Raw genomic sequence first — 22,081 nt, forward strand, 5'->3', positions numbered from 1 at the left:
GAAATAAAATTGCAGACCTAAAACTGATCATGGTGTGTTGGAAACCAGTAAAATTAGACTAGGTTAAATGTATGCCCATTTGTGTATTGGTAAGTGAGTAAGAGAGGATGCTGAAATAGTAGAAAATATACATTCCACATCAGGGTTTTTACATCAGGGTTATACTAAGTTTTTTTCTTTTGGCTTTGTGTTGCCTCCTTGTAATGACTCATTCACTCTTTATAAAAAATCACAAACACCCTATACAACACCTACCACAAGCACTCCCTCCAAACCCAAAAGAATATCTCCTCAGGGGTGAAACAAGTAGAAAAGAAAAGGGAAGAAGTAATAATTCAGAAACATGAAGTCTCATATCTAATTAGCACTAATTCTCTTGATCATTTAAACTAATATGCTTGTTAAGGAAACCTGTCAATTCTTTGAGCAAGTTCACAAATCACAATCAAAAGCCCAAAGCCATATTCTAAATGATTTCTGAAGTGCCATTTAAAAAGCACACAGTGCAGAGAGACATGATTTTTCTCTAAGGATAAATTCAGAGGACACATCCTGCATTTAATGCATGTGAGTATCCTTTTTGAAGATGAAGGGACTCCAAAGGGATCAAACAACTGCCATAACTAAGAAATTCAACCATAGTTCTGATGTTAGTTTTTCATAATTTTTCAGTGTCTTTTGGATCCTTGTGACTGATATGGTCATGTAAAGAAAAATCCCAGTTATGGAAATGGAACTGATATATCACAGTCATGAACCTGCGATTCTTTTTATGCTTTTCTCCAAGAGTTTTCATAGACTTTTATGGGTCTTTGTGTTGCCTCCTTGTAATGACTCATTCACTCTTTATTTTTTTTTTTTGGTAGGCACTCATTCACTCTTTATATATTATTCTCTTCTTTTGAAATAAAATTATTACCCTCTTATTAAGCATAGCATGTTCTGATCCTTTCTTTGTTGTTTTAAATGTGTGTTTGTTTGTTGATTACTATATAAATTAGGGATTGGTGTTTTTTGTCCTTTATGTACAGCAAGTTCTCTAGCTGTAATTAATGCTTGGTATCATATGAATGGATGAATGTCTGGTCTTATTATGCTATCTGGTCTTATTATCATTGATAATACATCTCAGAAGAAGGAGTAGTGGAGCTTATGTATTGCAATTCTGTTGGGTGAAAGATGAAGCTTAGCCTATGTTGAGTTTTACTATTAAAGACTTGCTATCTGATATGAGCTGATTCTCTCTTATGAATTGTTGTATACTGTAGATTGTATCCAAACAACTTTCTGAACCAATTTGCTCCCACAAGGATCTGGATAAAGATTTTGGGCCATATTACCATAAATGTGTGAAATTCTATGATGGACTTTCAAAGCTGCTTGTACATCAGGGTCATGTACTAGATCTCTTTGCTTGTGCTCTTGATCAGGTAATGTTTTCAAGTTATATAGTGTTATACTATGAATCATGTCTAATGACAGATCATTTACCTGTTGCTCTCAACTCTGAAAAAAAGGATTCTGTCTTAAAAGAGCTCAGCTTATTCCAAAAGGTGCTCAGCTGATTTATGGTGGAATGGTTCTGTCTTAAAAGTGCTGAGCTGATTTTGAAGGTGCTCAACTGATTTTTAGTGGAATGGTTCTGTCTTAAAAGAGCTGAGCTGATTTTGAAGGTGCTCAGCTGATTTTTAGTGCCTAAACAGTCTGAATTAAAGTTTGGGCAACTTGTTTTTTACATTATAACATGGATTGTTGATCTCTGTATTTATTGCATCTGTTTATAGGGTTCAAAGTTGCTCACCTCCGCTGCTCTCCTAATTTATGCTTATGGTGCTGGTGGCTTTCCTGCTTGGGGCATTAATTTAACTATTTTGTCCTAATTTCATGAGCAGTTGCTGTTTAACTACATTTAAAGAACTAGAATTGCTGAATTGTTCTAGTTCTTTTAGGCTATTATGTTTTCTTTTTTGTTGGGACCTTGGATGTTTAACTCACTTGAGAGAGTGTGTTCTCAAGATCTATTTTTATTTTCATAAATTTTCATTAAAAAAATATGTATATTCAGGTCAAATTCGTGTGAAAAAAAAAAAAACTGGTTGAGCATTCACATCGGTTTTCAGTCTAACCGATGTGAAAAGTATACTTTTCACATCGGTTTTTTGTCTAACCGATGTGAAAAGTATACACATTTCACATCGGTTTTTTGTCTAACCGATATGAAAAGTATATATTTCACATCGGTTGGATGACAGAACCGATGTGAAAAGTGTACATTTCACATCAGTTGGCTGACTGAACCGATGTGAAAAGTGTACATTTCACATCAGTTGGTTGACTTAACCGATGTGAAAGGTATACTTTTCACATCGGTTATAAACCCGATGTGAAAAGGTTGGGAGATACCACATCAACATTGTTTACATCGGATAAAAACCGATGTTAAAACTCAAAAATACCCGATGTGAAAACTAGTTTTTCTAGTAGTGATTTAAAAAAAAAAACCTACATTTTCCGCTGTTAGTTTTTAATTGGTTACTAAAGTGACGCTTCGAAAGTCGGAGTGTTACACAATGCTTCAGATCAACAGTAGTAAGTTAATCTGGTAGTCAGGATTTGTATTTGTCATGGTTGTCTTTCATTTATATGATTTGGTGTTAACTTTTATTCGTGCTCTATTTTCAATGCGGTTTTTGTTGAACTGCTTCTTGGACAAAGTTTTTTATGTGTATGCAGTGGCGGACCTACCACAGGGCTTGGTAGGTCCAATGCCCTGGCTCAAAGTAAAAAAAATACAAATTTCTTTGGACTAGGTAGGTTTTTTGGCCCAAAAAAAAATTAGAGAAAAGGTAAATTTATAAGGAAATGCAAAGTTTAGGGACTTAATCATAAAATTTGCCTAGGCTTCCTAAAATTTCTAGTTCCGCCACTGTGTGTATGCGTTATGGAATTTCATGGATGTGTTTATTTTTCACCTCCCCTATACTGCGATGTGCTTATGCTTAGATCGCATAAGTGAAAACTTGGCGGTGATCAAGTGGTCGTGGGATCGATCCCCACAGACGGCGCCAATTGATCGGGGAGACATATTACATGTAGTTACATGGAGGGAAATATGGGATTTAATTGATACATAGGGTCTGTTAGGCATATTTTTCTGTAACTTTTCTTCTACCTCTTGTATATATAACTTATATAAAAAGGATCAAATCTCTAGCAAGTGCAATTTATCTTTCCGATGTAAAAAAAATCATAGTTAAAATAGCATATATAACTTACTAAATTAAAGACAATAAAGTTGTCCTCGTATGATAGCTCAAGTGATAGGAGCTGATGACATATGAGTTGGGTAGGGGGAGGTATCTCCATTTTCTATAAAAGATCTTCTAGACATTGGAAGTGAATTCGACCACCAAAGTTATAATATCATCGGATCGTGTTTCCACACAAACCCAGGAGCCAACAGTACCCTCGAACGTTACCAACACAGAGGTGGAACTGAGTAAGTTATTTAAACTTTATTGTCTTTTTTTATTACATCGGAAAGATAAATTGTACCTGCTAGAAATCGATGCCTAGACCTCCCCCTACCCAACTCATATGTCATCAGCTCCTATCACTTGAGCTATCATACGAGGACAACTTTATTGTCTTTAATTTAGTAAGTTATATATGCTATTTTAACTATGATTTTTTTTACATCGGAAAGATAAATTGCACTTGCTAGAGATTTGATCCTTTGACCTCCCTATCCCAACGTACATGTCCCCTAAAGATAACTTCAATGGAGGTATCTCCATTTTCTATAAAAGATCTTCTAGACATTGGAAGTGAATTCGACCACCAAAGTTATAATATCATCGGATCGTGTTTCCACACAAACCCAGGAGCCAACAGTACCCTCGAACGTTACCAACACAGAGGTGGAACTGAGTAAGTTATTTAAACTTTATTGTCTTTTTTTATTACATCGGAAAGATAAATTGTACCTGCTAGAAATCGATGCCTAGACCTCCCCCTACCCAACTCATATGTCATCAGCTCCTATCACTTGAGCTATCATACGAGGACAACTTTATTGTCTTTAATTTAGTAAGTTATATATGCTATTTTAACTATGATTTTTTTTACATCGGAAAGATAAATTGCACTTGCTAGAGATTTGATCCTTTGACCTCCCTATCCCAACGTACATGTCCCCTAACTCTTATCATTTAAGCTATCATTCAGGGACTTTTAGCTATGATTCCTACACATTTAACATATATTTTTGAATGATATACTCCTTTTCTATCTCTTTCATCGTTCTATAGGGTTTCTCTAATTATGGACTCTAAAGAAGAGGACTAAATTTGGAGCCTTCATTTTGGTCCGTGATCCACTGTAATTTTTATTTTTAATTTTTTTTTATCTCAAATTCATTAATGAACATTAAGATTTTATTAATTAAAAATTTCAATTTAACCTAATTAATCTAATCAATAGTGACATCTTCCCCTTCTCAATCCCATTCCCCAAATCTTCTTATCTCCATCAATCTCTATCTCCCATATCCAACAAAACCACCCTAACAAACAAAACCCTAAAACAATAGCATCTCAATAACAGTAAAACTCACGTGCCTTTGTGAAAAGCCCAAAGTGCCAATTTGCAATTGGGTATCAAGGTGGATAATTTTTCTCCAAAGTACCAACTTTGAGTCATATTCTCCCTGGTGTACACAATTTTAATTGAATGTGCGGGTTGAACAAGAAGCTGAATTGAACACAGATTGAAGAAGAAACACTGAACTGAGCAAGCAACAAGAAGCTTGTTCGAATTTACCCACAAATTGTTCACCCGGAAATTCTCCAAAATTTTACCCAGATTGAAGAAATGAAGAAGAAACACTAAATCAAGCCCAGAATCTAAGCGGGCATTTCCCTGGTGAAGATGCGCAAGAACGACGATGAGCATAGCCTCTCCACATCCACGACACTTAACCTCCACCGTCGCGACCACGACCCATCGACTCAAACACCTGAATCTCCCTACTCCGTCGCAGCCTCCGCCGTCACATTTCTCCTCCTCCGCTGCCTCGAATTCTGTTCCAAACCCCCAACAAACAAACACGCACATCATGCTTCTCAAAGAAGTAGTTGCTCTTCCTTCTTCCACCTTCAACGCAGACCGTTTGATGGAGGTTTGGGTAGATTTGTCACCCCTCAAAAACCAGATTATGTCTCGATTTGTCTTTTTTTTTTTTTTCTCATAACCTCACCGCATCGACGCACCGTCACCACCATGTGGTCTCGCCATGGAACTCATCTCCTTCAAAATTGTGCGGCTGAGGGACAAATATGGGGCTTGGTTGCTGCGATGGAGATTGAGGCCACACTGGTTGTGGGTTGCAATGCAGAGTAGAGGTAGAAGATGAAGGAGTGGGAGAGAAAAATGGTCGGGGCGGGAGGCAGAAGAATGGGTTCCGGTGATAGCATGTTTGAAATTCTGTTTTAAAGATTTGATTTTTCTCTTGGTATTTTATTTCTTTTATAAGAAAATCTTAGTTGTTAATTGTAAGGAAATTAGTTCATTTGTCAGGGGTTCACGGGTTTGAACCCGATCCTTCACCTAGTAAATCCCTCATTTTCCTTAGCTCACCAAGTGAGATACCTTCCCCCTGTTGGTTTAGAGTTCATCTCGATCTGGTGATAACATCTTTATATTCATCTCGATCTGTTTCATCTTTGTTTTTTCCTTAAGTAAAAATTTTCTGGATTTAGAGATTCATGCGAATGAATGAATTTCTCAGTTTGAGTTGTGGGGGAAGAAGATGAAGGTTGAAGAGGGAGAAAAATGAGATTTTGACTAACTTAAACCGTTTATTACACATTTTCTAATTAAATCAATTTTATATAAAAAAGTGAAGGGTAAAAAACATGGGTAAAAAAATTGGGTGTTGTCTAAGGTGCATTATGCCTTAGGTCATGCATCGGTGAATGATACTCTTACAACCATAGAAATAGGGTGAGGGTGGCTTATAGGGTGCAAGTGCACTCTTTTTTTGGTTACAGGGAGGGGTAAACCCCAGAAAGAGACACTAAGGCGGGGCTCCCATAGAAGGAGAATCTAAGGGCAGAGTATCCCTAGCAAGCAACCTATGACATTCGCCAAAAGGAGAATCGAAGGAGTGCGACCCGAAAGGGAGAAGGAGGCCGGTCTTGGCCAGATAATCTGCTACAGCATTCGCCTCTCTAGGTACATGCTGGATCACAAGAGCCCCATGAGCTTGCTGTAGAGTAATAATCTCCTCAGCAATATGCGCATATTGGTGATTCCTCTCCATCCCAGAGTTCAGTAGGTTCACTACACCTAGGGCATCTGATTCCACCACTACCCGTGGTAAATCAAGGCTAATGATCAGGTCCACGACTTCCTTGATAGCTAACAACTCTGTTAGGAAAACATTAGAGGTACTAAGAGCACCCAAGTTGCGACTAAAACCTCTCACCCAGGCCCCACTAGAGTCTCGAATAATCCCACCACAGCTGGCCATGTAATTCACATCCACCGCTCCATCAACGTTGGCTTTAAGCCAACCAGGTTCCGGGAAGCTCCAGCTGACAGTATTGGTGCGAGCGCTGCCTCTACCAAAAATTCCCAGCTGCTGACCTTGCAAGTCGCTCAAAGACGATCCCAGGGAAGCCTCTGCTGCTTGATGCTCCATGCCCAACGAGCGAATGAAGCCCCATATCTTAGAGTGGCTGTGAGGGACATCGTTAAAAACCAGATCATTCCGCATGTTCCAGATCGCAGACAAGGCAGATACGAAGAACCGGGGCCAGTCGATCCCCTGGAAACCCGTGAAGGTACCAGTAATGTTCCCCTGGACCCAAGATTCCCAATTCATCCTGAAAAAGTCGTCGTCAGTCCCTCCACCAAGAGTTGCCAGCCAAAAGCCATGCACCGTGCTACAATCTCTGAATAAGTGTAACAATTCCTCTGCACTGGTCTGGCATAGCGGGCATAGATCACTGTTGCTAATATGGCGACCGAAACGAACAGCATTCGTAAGGATGCCATTATTGAGCAGCTTCCAAGCAAAAATTCTGACTCGCTGGGGGCCTTGAAGGCGCCACACTGCCTTCCATAGACGCTCGCAGCCTCTCGGAGCTTCGTTGTCCTCAAGGAGCTCGAAAGCAGACTTCGTAGTGAATAACCCTGAGGGGTTCCTAGACCAGTTCACCACATCGCAACCACCAGGGATTCTGGTAGTAATAATCTCGCTAACAAACCTGCAAGGGAGAATATTAGAGAAAAGGTAAGATTTCCACCCTCTGTTCTCCTCGTGAAAGAACGACAGAGGCCGGTCCAACAGGAGGAGAGGAACATTCTGAATGGCCACATCGCAAAGCCGGTGGCCGGAGTCAAGCCAAGCGTCCTTCCAGAAGCTGATGTGGTCTCCATTCCCAACTTTCCAGCGGCAGCCCCTTAACAAGGTGTCCCAAGTGTTCCTGATACCCCTCCAAGCCAGGGACTCGCGGCTCCTCTTCTTAACCATAGGCAACGTACCCGATCCACAACCGTACTTACCCCGCAACACTTGGACCCAAAGCGCTTGAGGCTGATGAATTAAACCCCAACCTAGCTTCATAATAAGGGCCTTATTGAAATCAGAGGTGTAACGAAACCCAAGCCCGCCTTGTGATTTGGGTGAACAAATTACATCCCATCTCACTTGGCTAATCCTCCTAGAACCATTAACCGAGCCCCAAACAAAGGACCGCTGGAGCTGGTCCAATTTCATGCACACTCCCTTTGGAATTAACATGGTCTGCATACAATATGAGGGAAGGGCTGCTACAACCGACTTAGCCAACGTTACTCTCCCCGCCAGACTAAGAGTGGATGCCTTCCAAGATGATAGCCTCTGTTGCGTGCGCTCAAGGATAAAATCATAGGTAGCCCTAGTGGGAATCTTATGCAGAAGAGGGACCCCGAGATACTTCCCCAGGTCGGACGTGAGACTCATACCTGCTGCTTGGCTAAGTCGTCTAGCCTCACCACGGGGAATGTTATTGGAGACGAGAATTCTGGACTTCGCTTTACTCACTAGCTGGCCAGACGCATGGCAGAACTCATCTAGACAATTCATCATGATACTCACTTGAGGCATAGAAGCTTCCCCAAACAGGAGTAGATCATCCGCAAAAAATAAGTGGGTTATGGGAGGGCCATTCTTAGAGAGGACAATAGGTTTCCAATGGCCATTATCGACCTCCCTTTGAATGTGATGAGCCAACCGCTCAATGCAGAGAACAAAGAGGTAAGGGGAGAGCGGATCTCCTTGCCTGATCCCTCTAGTAGGACAAAAAGTCTCAGTCTTCCCACCATTAAACAACACTTGGAAGGAGCTTTGGGAGACACAACTGAGAATCAAATCACAAAAAGCTAGATCCAAGCCCACCTCCAACAGTGTCTCTTTCAGGAAGCGCCAGTTAATTCTATCATAGGCTTTTTCTAAATCTATTTTCATAGCCACCCAACCCTTCTTCCTCTTCAAAAACCTCATGGAATGGAAAACCTCCTGGGCTATCACAACGTTGTCCGAGCTCTGCCTACCTGGAATAAAACTACATTGGGTCGGAGCCACCAATTTACTCAAGGTACCTTTCAGGCGGTTAGCAATTGCCTTTGTCAAGGTCTTGTAAATCACGTTGCAAAGACCTATAGGCCGGTATTGAGATAGGAGGTGAGGCCTATCCAATTTTGGGATCAATACAATAAGAGTATCATTAACATCTTTAACTTTCTCTGGAGAACGAAAGCAACCCTGGATGAACTCAACCACTGATTTTCCAACAGAATTCCATTGGGATTGAAAAAATAAGGGGTTCAAACCGTCGGGACCTGGCGCCTTCAAAGCCCCCATGCTAAAAACCGCTGCCTTGAGCTCCTCCGCTTCAAAAGGACCAACAATACCACAGATTTCTGCTTCAGATAAACGCGGGAACGCACCCCGCACATGGTAAGCACCCCCTCCTCCGTCACACGTGTACAAGCGTTGGAAGAACTCAACCGCCATGGCTCGGAGCTGGTCTTGATCAGTTACAGTGTTTCCTGCCTCATCTGTCAAAGCCTCTATTTTATTTCGCTTCCGCCGAATCATCGTGGCAGTATGAAAGAAGCGCGTATTTTTGTCCCCATGAGTTAGCCAAGCAACCCGAGATTTCTGCTTCCAAAGAAGCTCTTCCTGAAGTGTGGTTTTTTGATACTCCACCCAAAGACGCTTCTGTAACTTGTCCAGGTAAGGAACATACTGCATCGTTAATATGTTATTAATTCCTTCAAGACGTCTCATGAGTCTCCGCTTACGACGCCCTATCTCCCCAAAGACCTGATCATTCCAAGAACCTGCAGCAACTTGAAAAGCCTCCGAAGAGTGGACCCAGGAACCATTTTCTGTCCAAATTTCATTAACTAGCCGGGGAAAATCTTCGTGGGTGAGCCAAGGGGCCAAGAACCGAAAGGGGCGCTGGCCTGTATGATCATGCGCATTTGAACATTTGAGCAGAATAGGTTCATGGTCCGACTTGAACCTGGGGAGATGAAGGATTGAGGCTTCAGGGAAAGAGAGCAACCAACGATCATTTCCCAGAGCCCAATCTAACCTTTCCTTGACCCCTCTGCCTTCCCAGGTGAAAGGAGGTCCCTTGAAACCAAGGTCCGAGAGGGCGCAATCAGCCAAACAATCACGAAACTTATTCATGGAAAGGATATTTGGAGGGCCTCCCCCCACTTTATCGATAGCACCAAGATAAGAATTAAAGTCGCCCATGGCTACCCACGGGTCGTTCATGGTTGCTGCAATGCGTCTGAGCTCAACCCAGAGATGGTCCCTAAGAGTGGGATTGGGACTGCCATATACGAAAGAGACCTGCAAGCTAGGAAGATCTCCATGGGGAGTAATACGAGTGTGTACTACTTGACGGTGGGAGGAGAGCACTTCCACCGAGCCCCAGTGCTTCATCCAGAGGATCCAAATCCCCCCAGAAAAGCCAGAAGCTTCCACAACGAAATAATCATCAAAGCCCGTCGTCTTCATAAGAGAGCGGATCTTATTAGAGTTGACTTTCGGCTCAAAGAGAGCCAAACAAGAGACTTTATGTCTAGATACGATATCTTTCAAGAGGATAGGCACACCATGCGCTGCTGCACCCCTAATATTCCAGCTACATATGTTGTACGACATAAAAAACCTTTGAAAGAAGAGGACCTGAGCTGCTTAGGAGCTCGAATGATGCCTGGGAGATAAACTCCTTTGTCTGACCACTGGGGATCCATTCCTATCATCTGAGGTGAGCTTTGAGGAGGAAGACTCCCGGGGAGTGCCTCCCATACCACTTGTGTTTGGTGAACGAGAATTATTAGGCATAGTACTAGTATTAATATTCCTGGCTTGGCTTTTTGTTCTCTTCAGCGAGGTTGGACCCCTTTTGGGTTCCGTAGCTGCTTTAGGAGGTATAGGAGAGCTGACGTCAACCCTTGACACATGACCCTGTCCCACCGAATCCACCGCGTTACTAATTACGCTTTTCGACGTCGTACTAAATGGAGTGGGCTCCGCCTGACGAGTGGACCCAGGCCTAACAACCCCGGGTTCAACAGACGATGACATGTCTAAGTTAACCACGTGCGGAATCATGGACTCCTCAATTCCAGGTATCATTGGTGAAATCAGTGCACTATCATTTAACGTGGGCCCATTAAAGCCCCTCTTAATGGCTTCATCATTGGATGGAATATTCCCTTCCCCTGCCATAGTTGACTTGCCGGTAGTATTTCCTTGATTCACGTCAATCTCCATATTTTCCAAAACTGCAAACCGCGAGGATGACGCCTTAACTGTTGTCGCCTGAGGGCGGTTCCCGGAGCGCATACCGCCGCCAGCTGCTACTGAGCCAGTAGGGACGGGGCCGGAAGGTTTTCTCACCACCATGCGGGAATTCCTTTTAGCAATCATCCACGGGCCAAAATGACCATCTCTGTCCTCCTTCGCAGGAACACTACCCTCTTTCCGGAGATCCTTAACCGGCACTGCCGCCTCGCCTGCAATGGTTGGACAAGACTCCCTCTTGTGACCAAATTTCCCACACTCGAAGCAGATCAAATTGAGCCCCTCATATTCGATCTTAAATTCTTCATCTTCAAAAACGAATTTAGACACCAACGTCTTCCTGAGGTCAACTTCGACACAGATACGAGCAAATCTGGCCTTTTCCAAGGTTGCTCCGGGTTGTCCTTTCCCAGCCATGGCCTTCCAAGTGTAATCATCCACCTTGACAAATCTGCCCACATTTCTCCCGATCTCATGCAAAACCTCCGGGTCATAGCATTCCACGGGAAAACCCGGCACTCTGAACCAAACTGCTACCCTTGTTAGCTCACCTTTGGAGGGGATGAACATGGGACGCCATTGTTGGATGACCAAGTAGTGTCCCATGATAACCCAAGGGCCACCAGATAGGGCATGGGAATAGTCAATCCTATTTGCAAATCTGACCACAAAGAAGTCAAAATCCAGGTCAAACACCTCTATGTCTCCTGATGGATTCCACAGTTTGAAAAGACGATCTTTCAACAGGTTCAGACCGATTCTTTTGCCTAATAGTTTCACAATAATGGCATTTTGCCATGGTTTGCGGAGTTCCTTACGCTTCTCTTTGGAAAGCTTAATCACTGGGCAAAGGGGGTTCCCCTGAGGTTCCGGTTGTTCCTCAGATAGCTCATCACCCCCATCCTGACTACTAACATCAGAGTCTGACATGAACCCCTCCATTGGGACCTCGTCATCCTCAGAGGTTTCCCCACCATTGATTCCAAGGCACACGTCCTTGTACGAGATTATTCTCCTCGCCGAATTCATTCCAGATGCTGTAGTTGGATCACCATGGTGGGGGTTAAGCTCTGCTGTCTTCACTGTGCCAGAAGTCCCACCTCCAGCACCCTCCGGAGGTTTACCTGGGTCGTTCATCACGCACACACTCACGCACAAGGGAGAGGCTTCGCTAGAGAGAGAAAAACCCTAGCAGAGCAATCTGAGAGCAAGAATATCCCATAATAGAGGGTTTAGTGGCTTGCTGATAAAAAAAATTAAAAAATGAAGATTACAAAAATACCCCAATTCATTCTACCTTTTCTCTACCTCTTCCTCTACTTTCTCCTTCAATGTCAGGTCACAAACACCGGCATCGGCGGCGAAGAGGTCCACCAGAGATCTAGGTTTTTGCGAACTCGAGCAAGGGAAATGGAAAGGAACTGAGTAAATCAACACAGATCCATAGGCGATGATGTTGTTGACCTTAAATTCTATCAGATCCCGATCTGGATCTGGTGGTGGCGTTGTTGGTCCTTGAGGTTCTGGATCCTCGCATCTTGTGGTGGTTAAGTGAAAGCCTTGAGCAAAACCTTGCTTGGCCTTGGATCTGGTGGTGGTGTGGTTTAGATCAGGTGTAGAGACTCATTTCGGTCGTAACCAACGTCGTCGTTGTTGCGACCAACCACAACCGCAAGCACTATGGACGCCACCGTAAAGATCGATTCTCACTATAGATCTGATTACCCACCGACTCACGAACCGAAACCCCTATTTCGCCTCAAGTCACCAACCTATACTAGAATTCTACCTTTCTTGATGTCGATTGTTCTGGGTTCTATGTCTAGAACCATATTTTTGTTTGATTTCAGCATATCTGGTGTTTAGGAAAATGTAATTAATGGATGATTTTGTGGTGGTAAAGGCGTATGGTCATGTCATGGGTTTTTGTTACCTAGGATTATGGTGGGTCTTGGACGACGGGGTTCCAGCCGGCAGAGGCGACATATGGGGGTGGTTGTGGAGGTTGAGTGTGTGTTACTGTGTAGGCTTGCGAAGAAGGGAGATCGAGAAGGGAGGAGAGAGGTGAAGAGATGAGGGCATTACTGTCAAGTGAAAAAAATAAAATAAATTACAAATATATGTTACCAATAAGACATCTTTAAAGCATATTCCATTTATGTGTATTAGTGCATCATGCACTGGTGCATGATCTAAGGCATAATGCACCCTAGACAACACCCAAAAATAGAATATTCTATTTAGATACCATACTTGTAACATATTAAATAGGTAATTTTATATTTATAATTTATTTTAGGGTTAATGGTTAAATTAGTCCTTGTCTTTGTAGCGAGTTTTGAATTTAGTCCATCAACGAAAATGCTTAGTGATATCTCCCTGTATTTACACGCGTTTTGGTATTAGTCCTCGCCGGAGGGCGGAGCTCCTGCGAGGTTGCCAAGTGGCAGCGGGACGCTTACGTAGTATAATTCATATAATTTTTATTAAATTTTAAATCACGGTGTAATTATTAATTTTAAGTTAATTTAATATTATAATTAAAAAATTAAAACTACAAAAATGACGTTGGTCACTAAATTAAATCACCTATTAACTAAATTAAACTCACCATCATCCAGAAAAATTATTGTGGCAAACTTATTCAACATCATTAGTATGCCAGAAACGTAAAATTCAAGATTAAATTCCTCCCCAAACCCAGAAACAAAAATGGAATTAGAGGAACTCATATATTAAAGAAGAAATGATCAACAAGTTGAGCATTAATACGTTATCAATAGTCAATACAATGTACACCAGATGCAGATTAAAAAGGAGCAAATAATGGAAACAAAATGGAAAATAAAAAAGTTACAAAATTGTTTAAATTTACACTTGTTACTCTTCTTCTACACAACAACATAAACATCTGCCATAAACACCAAGGTTTTGTCTTCTGCAAGCCCTTCTTTTCCCAAAAAGTAACCCAGAAAAGCAATTCCCCCCCACCCTAGATCCAACCTTTTCACCCAACCTACTCCCCACAACCCCACCCAAGACACCTTCTTTTCATAAAAACAACAACCCAGCAACAAGAAACCCATAAAATTATCCTTCTTCTCTTCTTTCACCGCTCACCAGACCCATTCTTCCCCAAAACAGAATCACCCAGAGATTGAAAGAGAGGGACGAGATCTAGGGACAGTGAAAGAGAGGCACCAGATTCATTCTTCGGCCAGTGGGTTTCTAGGTTGTTGGGGCTTCACGAGAGTGCTGCAAGGTCTTGATCGGTGATTGAAGGCTTCGTGGGAGTCATGCAAGGTCTGGTTCGATAGGGCGGTGATGGGAGAAGGAATATTGGGTAAGCAAGGTCTGGATCAGTGATGGGAGAAGGAATATTGGGTGAAAGTTTGGGGATTTTGTAGGGTTTAAGTTTGATGTTCTGGGTTTTAGTGGTTGTGGGGGTTTGATGTTGGAAATCTGATTTCTAGAGGTGGATGGTGATGAAGATAGAAGATGAAGAGGATGAAGGTAGATGAAGAGAGTTTAATTTAGTTATTTGGTTATTAGGTGATTTAATTTAGTGACTAAGGTTGTTTTTGTAATTTTAATTTTTTAATTATAATATTAAATTAACTTAAATTAATAATTACACTGTGGCACGACGCTCATTCACAACGCGTTTCCAGCCTTATCAGAGGCTGCCCGTGAGGTGCTGACCCACGATGTGGGGCTGGAAGAAGTCAGGCAGGCCCTCATGAACATGAAATCCTTCACTGCACCTGGGCCAGATGGATTTCACCCGTTTTTTTACAAGAAATACTGGGAGAAGGTCAGTGACTCACTGTTGAAAGTGGTCAGAGCTGCTTTTGTGACCGGGAGAGTGGACACGAAGCTTATGGAGACCTTAATAGTTTTGATTCCAAAAGTGGACCATCCGACGACAGTGAAGGAATTTAGGCCAATCAGCCTTTGTAATGTGACCTATAAGTTGATTACCAAAATGCTAGTTCAACGCATCAGGCCCTTCCTCAATAGCTTGATTGGACCCATGCAGAACAGCTTCCTTCCAGGAAGAGGAACGATGGATAATGCGTTAGTTGCCCAGGAGGTTATCCATCATATGCACATATCTTCGGCGCGTCATGGCTGCTTGGCGTTCAAGATAGACCTGGAAAAAGCTTATGATAGCTTATCCTGGAAGTTTCTTGAAGAGACCCTTCACCTTTTTGGGTTCCCAGGTACCTTAATTGATCTTATTATGTGCTGTGTTACTTCCTCAGAGATTTCGCTTCTGTGGAATGGAGCTCGCCTGCCTAGCTTCAGGCCAGGTAGAGGGTTACGGCAAGGTGATCCGATCTCACCTTATTTATTTGTACTTTGTATGGAACGTCTATCTGTTCATATACAACATCTGGTAGACAGTGGATCCTGGAAGCCAATCAAGGTGTCGTCAGAAGGACCGCCTATTTCTCATTTGTTCTTTGCCGATGACGTGCTCCTTTTCTGTCAAGCGACGACGACTCAAGTCAACTTGGTGGCCTCAGCGTTGAAGGCCTTTTGTGATAGCTCTGGGCTCAAGGTCAATATGCAGAAATCTAAAGCTATAACGTCCAAAGGTGTGCGACCGGAGGTGAGAGATGAAATCTCGAGTATTGCCCCCATCCCCTTTGTTAGGGATTTGGGTAAATACTTGGGCTTTCCCCTCAGAGGTGGTAGTATGGGAGGTTCCACGTTCAATTTTCTCCTGGAGAATATCCAGAAGAAATTGGCATCCTGGAAGACTACTATGTTAAACATGGCTGGGAAAATTTGTTTGGCAAAATCGGTCATGGCGGCAATTCCCACTTATGTTATGCAGGTGTATTGGCTCCCAAGAAAGCTTTTGTCCAGGTTGAATCAAACTATGCGGAGCTTCATTTGGTCGAAGGGGAGAAACCAACGTGGCTGGCACAGAGTTAGCTGGAATGTGGTAACCCAGGATAAGGATCACGGTGGTTTGGGTCTAAGGGATATGGTTCCAGCTAATACAGCCCTGCTGGGGAAAAACATTTGGAGCCTGATCCACCGGCCTGGGAAATTGTGGGTTCAAGTAATGAAGAGCAAGTATCTAGCCGGAGGCGCTGGATCTTCTATCCTCAATGCCCCATACCGTCAAAACGCTTCACCAATGTGGAAGGGCATGCTTAGGGCGAGAGACCAACTGGGGGATGGTTTCAGGTTTCGACTTGGAAATGGCCAAACATCACTTTGGTATCATGACTGGAGCGGGTGGGGGGTGCTCGCAAATCACCTACCGTTTGTCAACATTGCAGATACGGAACTACGGATGAAAGACGTGATTGAGCACGGGCAGTGGAACTTGCAGAAGCTCTATACGATGGTGCCCCCGCAGATGCGGGATCTATGGTTGAGAGTCAAACCAACTATTCTTCAGAACCAAGTGTATGTGTGGACTTGGGAACCTAGCTCTACAGGGTGTTATTCAGCGCGAGAGGCCTATGGATGGCTGAATGATAGAGCCCACCAGAACCAGGGAACGCAACAATGGGGTTGGGTGTGGAAGTTAAAAGTCCCAGAGAAGATTCGTATATTTGTTTGGAGCTTGCTGCATGATGCCATCCAGACCAATGCCAATCGCTTCCGGTGCCACCTCGCCCAGTCGCCGTCGTGTTCGCGTTGCTCGGCGGCGGAGGAAACAACGTTACATTGCCTGAGAGACTGCCCCCATTCCAGAGAGCTTTGGCTGCGGATGGGTGCGACTCACTGGAGATACTTCTCGAGCACTAATTTGGAAGACTGGGTGTCTTCGTTAGCCAGAGGTCCTGATGCTACGGCCTTCCTAGCAGGAATTTGGAGCGTGTGGAAATGGAGGAACAACATGTGCTTGGTAGAAAGTCCCTGGACAGTTGACGAGGCTTGGAGGAGGCTATGTCATGACCATGATGAGATAAAACAGGTGCTTCATGATTGGGTTCTGGGGGATACTACTGGTTTACTTAGCTTGAGATGGTCTCCCCCTAACCCGAATTGGCTCAAGCTTAATGTAGATGGGAGCTACTTGGAGGAGGTGAATTGCATGGGGACTGGGGGTCTGCTTCGTGACCATTCAGGCCTCTGGATCCGAGGTTTCACGTGGGCTCAGGAAGGTGGAAGCGCAGTGTTGGCTGAGTTACATGCGCTTCGCCTCGGGTTGGAGATGGCCTGGAGCTTAGGCTACAGGAAAATTGTTTGCGAGTGATTGTACCAACGCTTTGCAGCTCATTGGGGACCCCAGTAACTTCCAACTGATTCCGTCAGCCATGGAGGTAGCTTTTTGGAGAGACCGTGACTGGGAGGTGGAGATCAGGAAGATCCCTCGTGAGTGTAATAGTGCTGCGGATTGCATGGCCCGGTTTGCGTCCAAGAGCTCGAGTCAGGGTCTCAAAATCTGGGACAAACCATTCCATGATCTTGAGACCTTAATCCTTAGGGATTTGTTGGAGTGCCAGCTAGTGGTGCCTTAGTTTTCTTGTAATCTTCCGAAGAAGCAAAAAAAAAATAATTACACTGTGGAATTAAAATTTAATTAAAAATTACATGAATTATGCCACGTAAGCGTCAAGCTGCCACTTGGCAACCTCGCCAGAGCTCCGCCCTCCGGCGAGGACTAATACCAAAACGCGTGCAAAGACAGGGACTAATTTGACTATTAACCATTTATTTTAATTAATACTTCATTTTGACTTTAATGCCCTCATTCCTTCGCTTCTCTCTTTCCTTTTCTTCATCTTGTTGTTGATGTTGCTGAGCAACCCCCAGCCGCTGACTCCAACCAGATCTCCACTGCACCGTCACCACAACCAACTTTGTCCACTACCATGACCATCGTCGTCGCCGGTCACTCTGTAAGGTTGCAAATAACAACCATTTCAAATTAACACATATCAACCTAGTATTTCTCTAACAGAGATCAACCATCATGTTGAAATTAATTTGGGCTTCTTGTTCTTATGAAGATTTGTGAATTTTTTTTTGTTTGGATTCACGTTTTTTTCCATGCCCATCATCACCAACCTGCCAAATCACAACAACATACCAGGAAACACAAAGATCTTCAACAACCCAGAAAATCGACAGAGAAAAAGTTACGAACAGAACGCACAAATAGGTCAAGAAGGAGATAAACTGACAACGGGGCTGGATGAAGCTTACGCGGAGCTCATGACCTCATCTCTTCTTTCAGCCAGCGTTTCAACTTCACCAACGAACCCAGTTCCACTATCGAAGTACCATCCGACAAATACCGCTTAACATGATGGAACCTAGAACACGACAAGGACTGGATATCATTTCGTGTCAGATCTGGAAATAAGCCAGCCAACCACGATGGCTCCGTGGTGATAGCGGAACAAATCGAGGCCTTTATGTCAAGCAGGGACGATTCCGACGATATGGGAGGAGGGTGGAGAGAGAAGGGAGAAGGGAAGCAGATCTGGGATGAGAGAGAAGGATAGGGAAGATTTTAACGACATGTGCAAGCATTGGTGAGACCACTGGTCGGAGCCAGCGAGGGCGGGGACGATTCCAACGACTTGAAGGAGAGGAGGATGATGGTCGCCGGTGACAGAATAGTGGAGTGGGGAAGAAGATCTAGGTTTAGAGGAAGTATTCTTTTAATGAATGGGTTTTTTTTTTTTCTCAACAGGTAACATTACATATTCTAACAAGTCAAATATGTTCTTGTATGGTGCATGACCTAGAGTACACTTGCACCCGATAAGTCACCCCAAAATTGGTCCCCAAAAAATAGGAGACCACACTAGGCGGACCCTTTTTCACTCATATTTCCATCTCTTTTCCACTCATAAGAGTTGATAGTGAGACTTTTTCCATATATTTTTTAAGCATATCTATATATATACTTGAAATTATTACAATCTTACCGTATACTAACTTTTTTTTTTAAAAATTAAGGAGAAAATAAGCTCATATATAATCACACAATATGATTGTTATGTGCTTGTGAATCAAATATTTATTTTTCATAGATTAAACATTTAACATGACAAACTTTCAGTATATTTTTTAAGACAAAGAATGTATTGACAGAGGAGTACAACGAATACTTCAACTCAATAAAAAAGTTTTTGTGTGTATATAGTTATAATACATTTGGGGCATGTGATGATGTAAAGTTTGCAAGGATTGCAGGTTCCTTAAAACAAGAACTATACACATATACACTTCAAAATATGTGGGACGAAGCAAAATCCATTTATGATAAATTTCCAGATATGGTACGTATTCCCTTGACTTCAAGCGGAGATACAGCTCTTCATGTTGCGGTGACCGCAAACAACACTGATTTTGTCAAAAAGTTTGTTAATTTTGAACACGTGACCCCAAAGGACCTGGAAATACCAAACGCAGAGGGTAACACAGCATTTTGCATTGCTACAGTTCAAGGAAGTGCTAAATTTTTACAAATTATGACTAAAAAAAATGAAAAATTGCCACTAATCCCTAGGCACGATGAGATGCTTCCAGTTCACTTTGCTACTTTATCTTGCTACCACAAAATTGTGCAAGATTTATCCTCTGAGGATCGCCTTCAGAAAATGGATTTCAAGGATATTGAACGACTTTTTTTCATGGCCATTAAAAGCAACATGTATGGTAAGTCTGTTTTTTTCCCCTCATTGTCCAATTTTCGTTAAAATATATATATATATATATATATATATGATATCAGTAAATTTTGTCATCATATTTGTTATTTGCATCCTCTCAATCCAATCACCCTTAATCTCTCTCAATTCATAATCTGAATTGTTAATTTTAAATCCAACGGTCCACAAAACTTTGAAATTTAAATAATTTGCTCGGATCACGAGGTAGAATTTAAGCTATGAATTTTTATCCATTGAGAGGATTCAAATTCATATTTATGTATTTTCCGATAAGTAAATATGTGTTTACAAACTATAAAAAATGGGTTTAGAAAAAAAATTACTTCAAAGATTTTTCAAGTAAGTAAAAATGTGTTAAACATTATTTTAAATCACAACCTTTAATTTTCTATTTTAGATATTATTAAATTCAAAATTAATTGTGAGCTAACAAAATAGAGGGGTGTGATTGAATGATGGTGTAAAACTTATTTACACCGTCGGTGCATAGAAATTAATCTCTCAAATTAAAGTGCATTTTAGTAATTTTATTCCTAAAAATGATTTAACTTCCAACCCATATGTCCCCAGCTACTATTACTTGAGCTATCTATCGAGAAAAAAAAATGATTTAACTTATTCAACTTAAACAATATATACTTTTAAAATTTACTTTTACCCTTAATTCCTGAACACAATTCATTTTAAAAAACATTAATTATATCAAACTTTATTTTATCAACAGTGAAACAAATTGACAATAAAACCATGAGTTCCTCAGTTTCGCCTTGAGTTTAAAATGCTTTTTATATACATAGTTCAATCTTAGTCACAATATTTGCATATGACAGAGGTAGCAACAAAATTAGTTGAGAAATATCCAAGATCTTTAAGCATTGCAAGAGATGATGAAGAGAATCTTACAGCTTTGCATATGCTGGCACGAAAGCCTTCTGAAAAATCTTGTTAGTTCTTCAAACTTCTATTTCGGTATATATATAAACATTGCTTCTCTAAACTTACATATTCATTACACTTGTTGGTAGACATGCAAGTGAACAACCAGAACGGAAAAGCTTTTTGGTACATGAACGGAAAAGCTTTTTGGTACCAAAACGATATGCACAAAGTAAGGACAGCCGTTTGATTTTTTAAACCAATTCGATCATGTATATTTATTAATTCCATACTTTTTCTCCAAGCATGGCTTATCAGCATTCTTACATTTCATCTAACTATCCTTCATGATGTGTAGCAATATTGCTCCAACAAGAAAGAAGGTTCACCATGGAAATTACTTAAAATTATCTGGGCACAAGTTAGAGAATTGGAATACAAGAAGAGATTGAAGTTGATAACTGAACCTTCAATAGTACTGTTTGATGCAGTAAAATCAACAAATGTTGAAGTTGTGAAATGGCTTCTTTACATGAATCGTGAACTATTGACAATAAAGGACCCTAAAAGTGGTCAGAACCTACTGCACTGGGTTGTTTCACATGGACAACGTGATCTGTTGTGCTTTATACTTAAGATGAGGACCGTGAAACTGATACTACGAGCAGTGGACAATGACCGTAACAATGTTCTACACTTTGCTGCATGTCAACTAAGCGAAGCATCATCAAGTTTGAGAACTCGCTCTAAATTAAGGGGAGACTGGCGGTGGTTAATGGTAAACTTCCTTATTTTTATTAAACTACTATTATTTTTCTTTGGGGATGTACCTATTTATAGTTTTTGAAAGTAAAACTTTATTAATGATCAAAAGCAAAGAAATATATAAGCCATACGAAACAAACAAGGCAAAAAACCCGAACAATCCACTAAGCACCCCCCGAACACAAAGTGCCCTCAAATGAACCTAGGATGATCTCGCGTAACATGAGATATTAAAATCTTAATCATCAATGCCTCCAAGCCCCTAGGGCGCAACCTCAATTCTTTACCCACTAACTAAATTATATTCACCCTAGTAGTAACCTCATCCTCGCTTGGAAATAGCTCTAGGAAACATTTTGGACGACCACACCGTGATTTACCATCTCTCAACATGGAAATAGACGTCCTCTCCAAATTTTGCGAACCCTCACCCTCATCTATTTCTTCTTGCGTCAAAGACAAGTCTCCCCAAAGTCGACAAAGACTATCCTGCGCCTGGTGTCTGACATTGATCCTCTTCTAGTTCCTCCATGACATTGGAGGCACATCTTTCAAACAACCCGCAAAACCAAATCGCTCCTCCCTTGTGATACAAGGAGGAAGATTCACCAGACTCGTCTTTGTCATATGCGACCCTATTGAGATCTGGCTCGACGAAGTTTGAATAGCTCCATCTTGAATCCAGTGATAGTCATGAGGATGTTGAAAAGAAGCTTGCTCCCTAAATCATTGATAAGGGTTTGGGCTATGACCATGGGATTTCCAAAGCCATAAGCTACTCCATAGTAACCATAATGATAAACATACCCATCATTAAGAGGCCAATATAATTGGCGGACTGCAAAATCCCAATCGTGTTGAAGCATACATCCCACTGTCTAGTTAACGTTCATTGAATGCTGCACAACTTGTG

General features: G+C 41.9%; 1 protein-coding gene across 1 annotated transcript; it reads left to right on the top strand.

Moving 5' to 3' along the window:
* The first annotated feature begins 17,157 nt into the window (after positions 1 to 17,157).
* LOC130719324 (uncharacterized) lies at positions 17,158 to 21,832 on the top strand. Its single transcript, XM_057569946.1, has 6 exons — positions 17,158 to 17,249; positions 18,999 to 19,513; positions 20,358 to 20,471; positions 20,553 to 20,635; positions 20,762 to 21,181; positions 21,692 to 21,832. Exons 1-6 carry the CDS (start codon positions 17,158 to 17,160, stop codon positions 21,830 to 21,832), a joined length of 1,365 nt encoding a protein of 454 aa, XP_057425929.1.
* The last annotated feature ends 249 nt before the right edge of the window (positions 21,833 to 22,081 follow it).

Source organism: Lotus japonicus, chromosome 5 (assembly GCF_012489685.1).
Source record: "Lotus japonicus ecotype B-129 chromosome 5, LjGifu_v1.2".
Classification (NCBI taxonomy): Eukaryota; Viridiplantae; Streptophyta; class Magnoliopsida; order Fabales; family Fabaceae; genus Lotus; species Lotus japonicus.

Excerpts from the sequence above, each read along its gene's own strand:
- LOC130719324 (XM_057569946.1), top strand. The coding sequence starts at position 17,158 with ATGGAGGTAGCTTTTTGGAGAGACCGTGACTGGGAGGTGGAGATCAGG. Across the intron at positions 20,636-20,761 it reads ACCAAAACGATATGCACAAA|CAATATTGCTCCAACAAGAA; the intron begins GTAAGGACAGCC and ends CATGATGTGTAG. Across the intron at positions 21,182-21,691 it reads GAGACTGGCGGTGGTTAATG|TTCCTCCATGACATTGGAGG; the intron begins GTAAACTTCCTT and ends ATCCTCTTCTAG.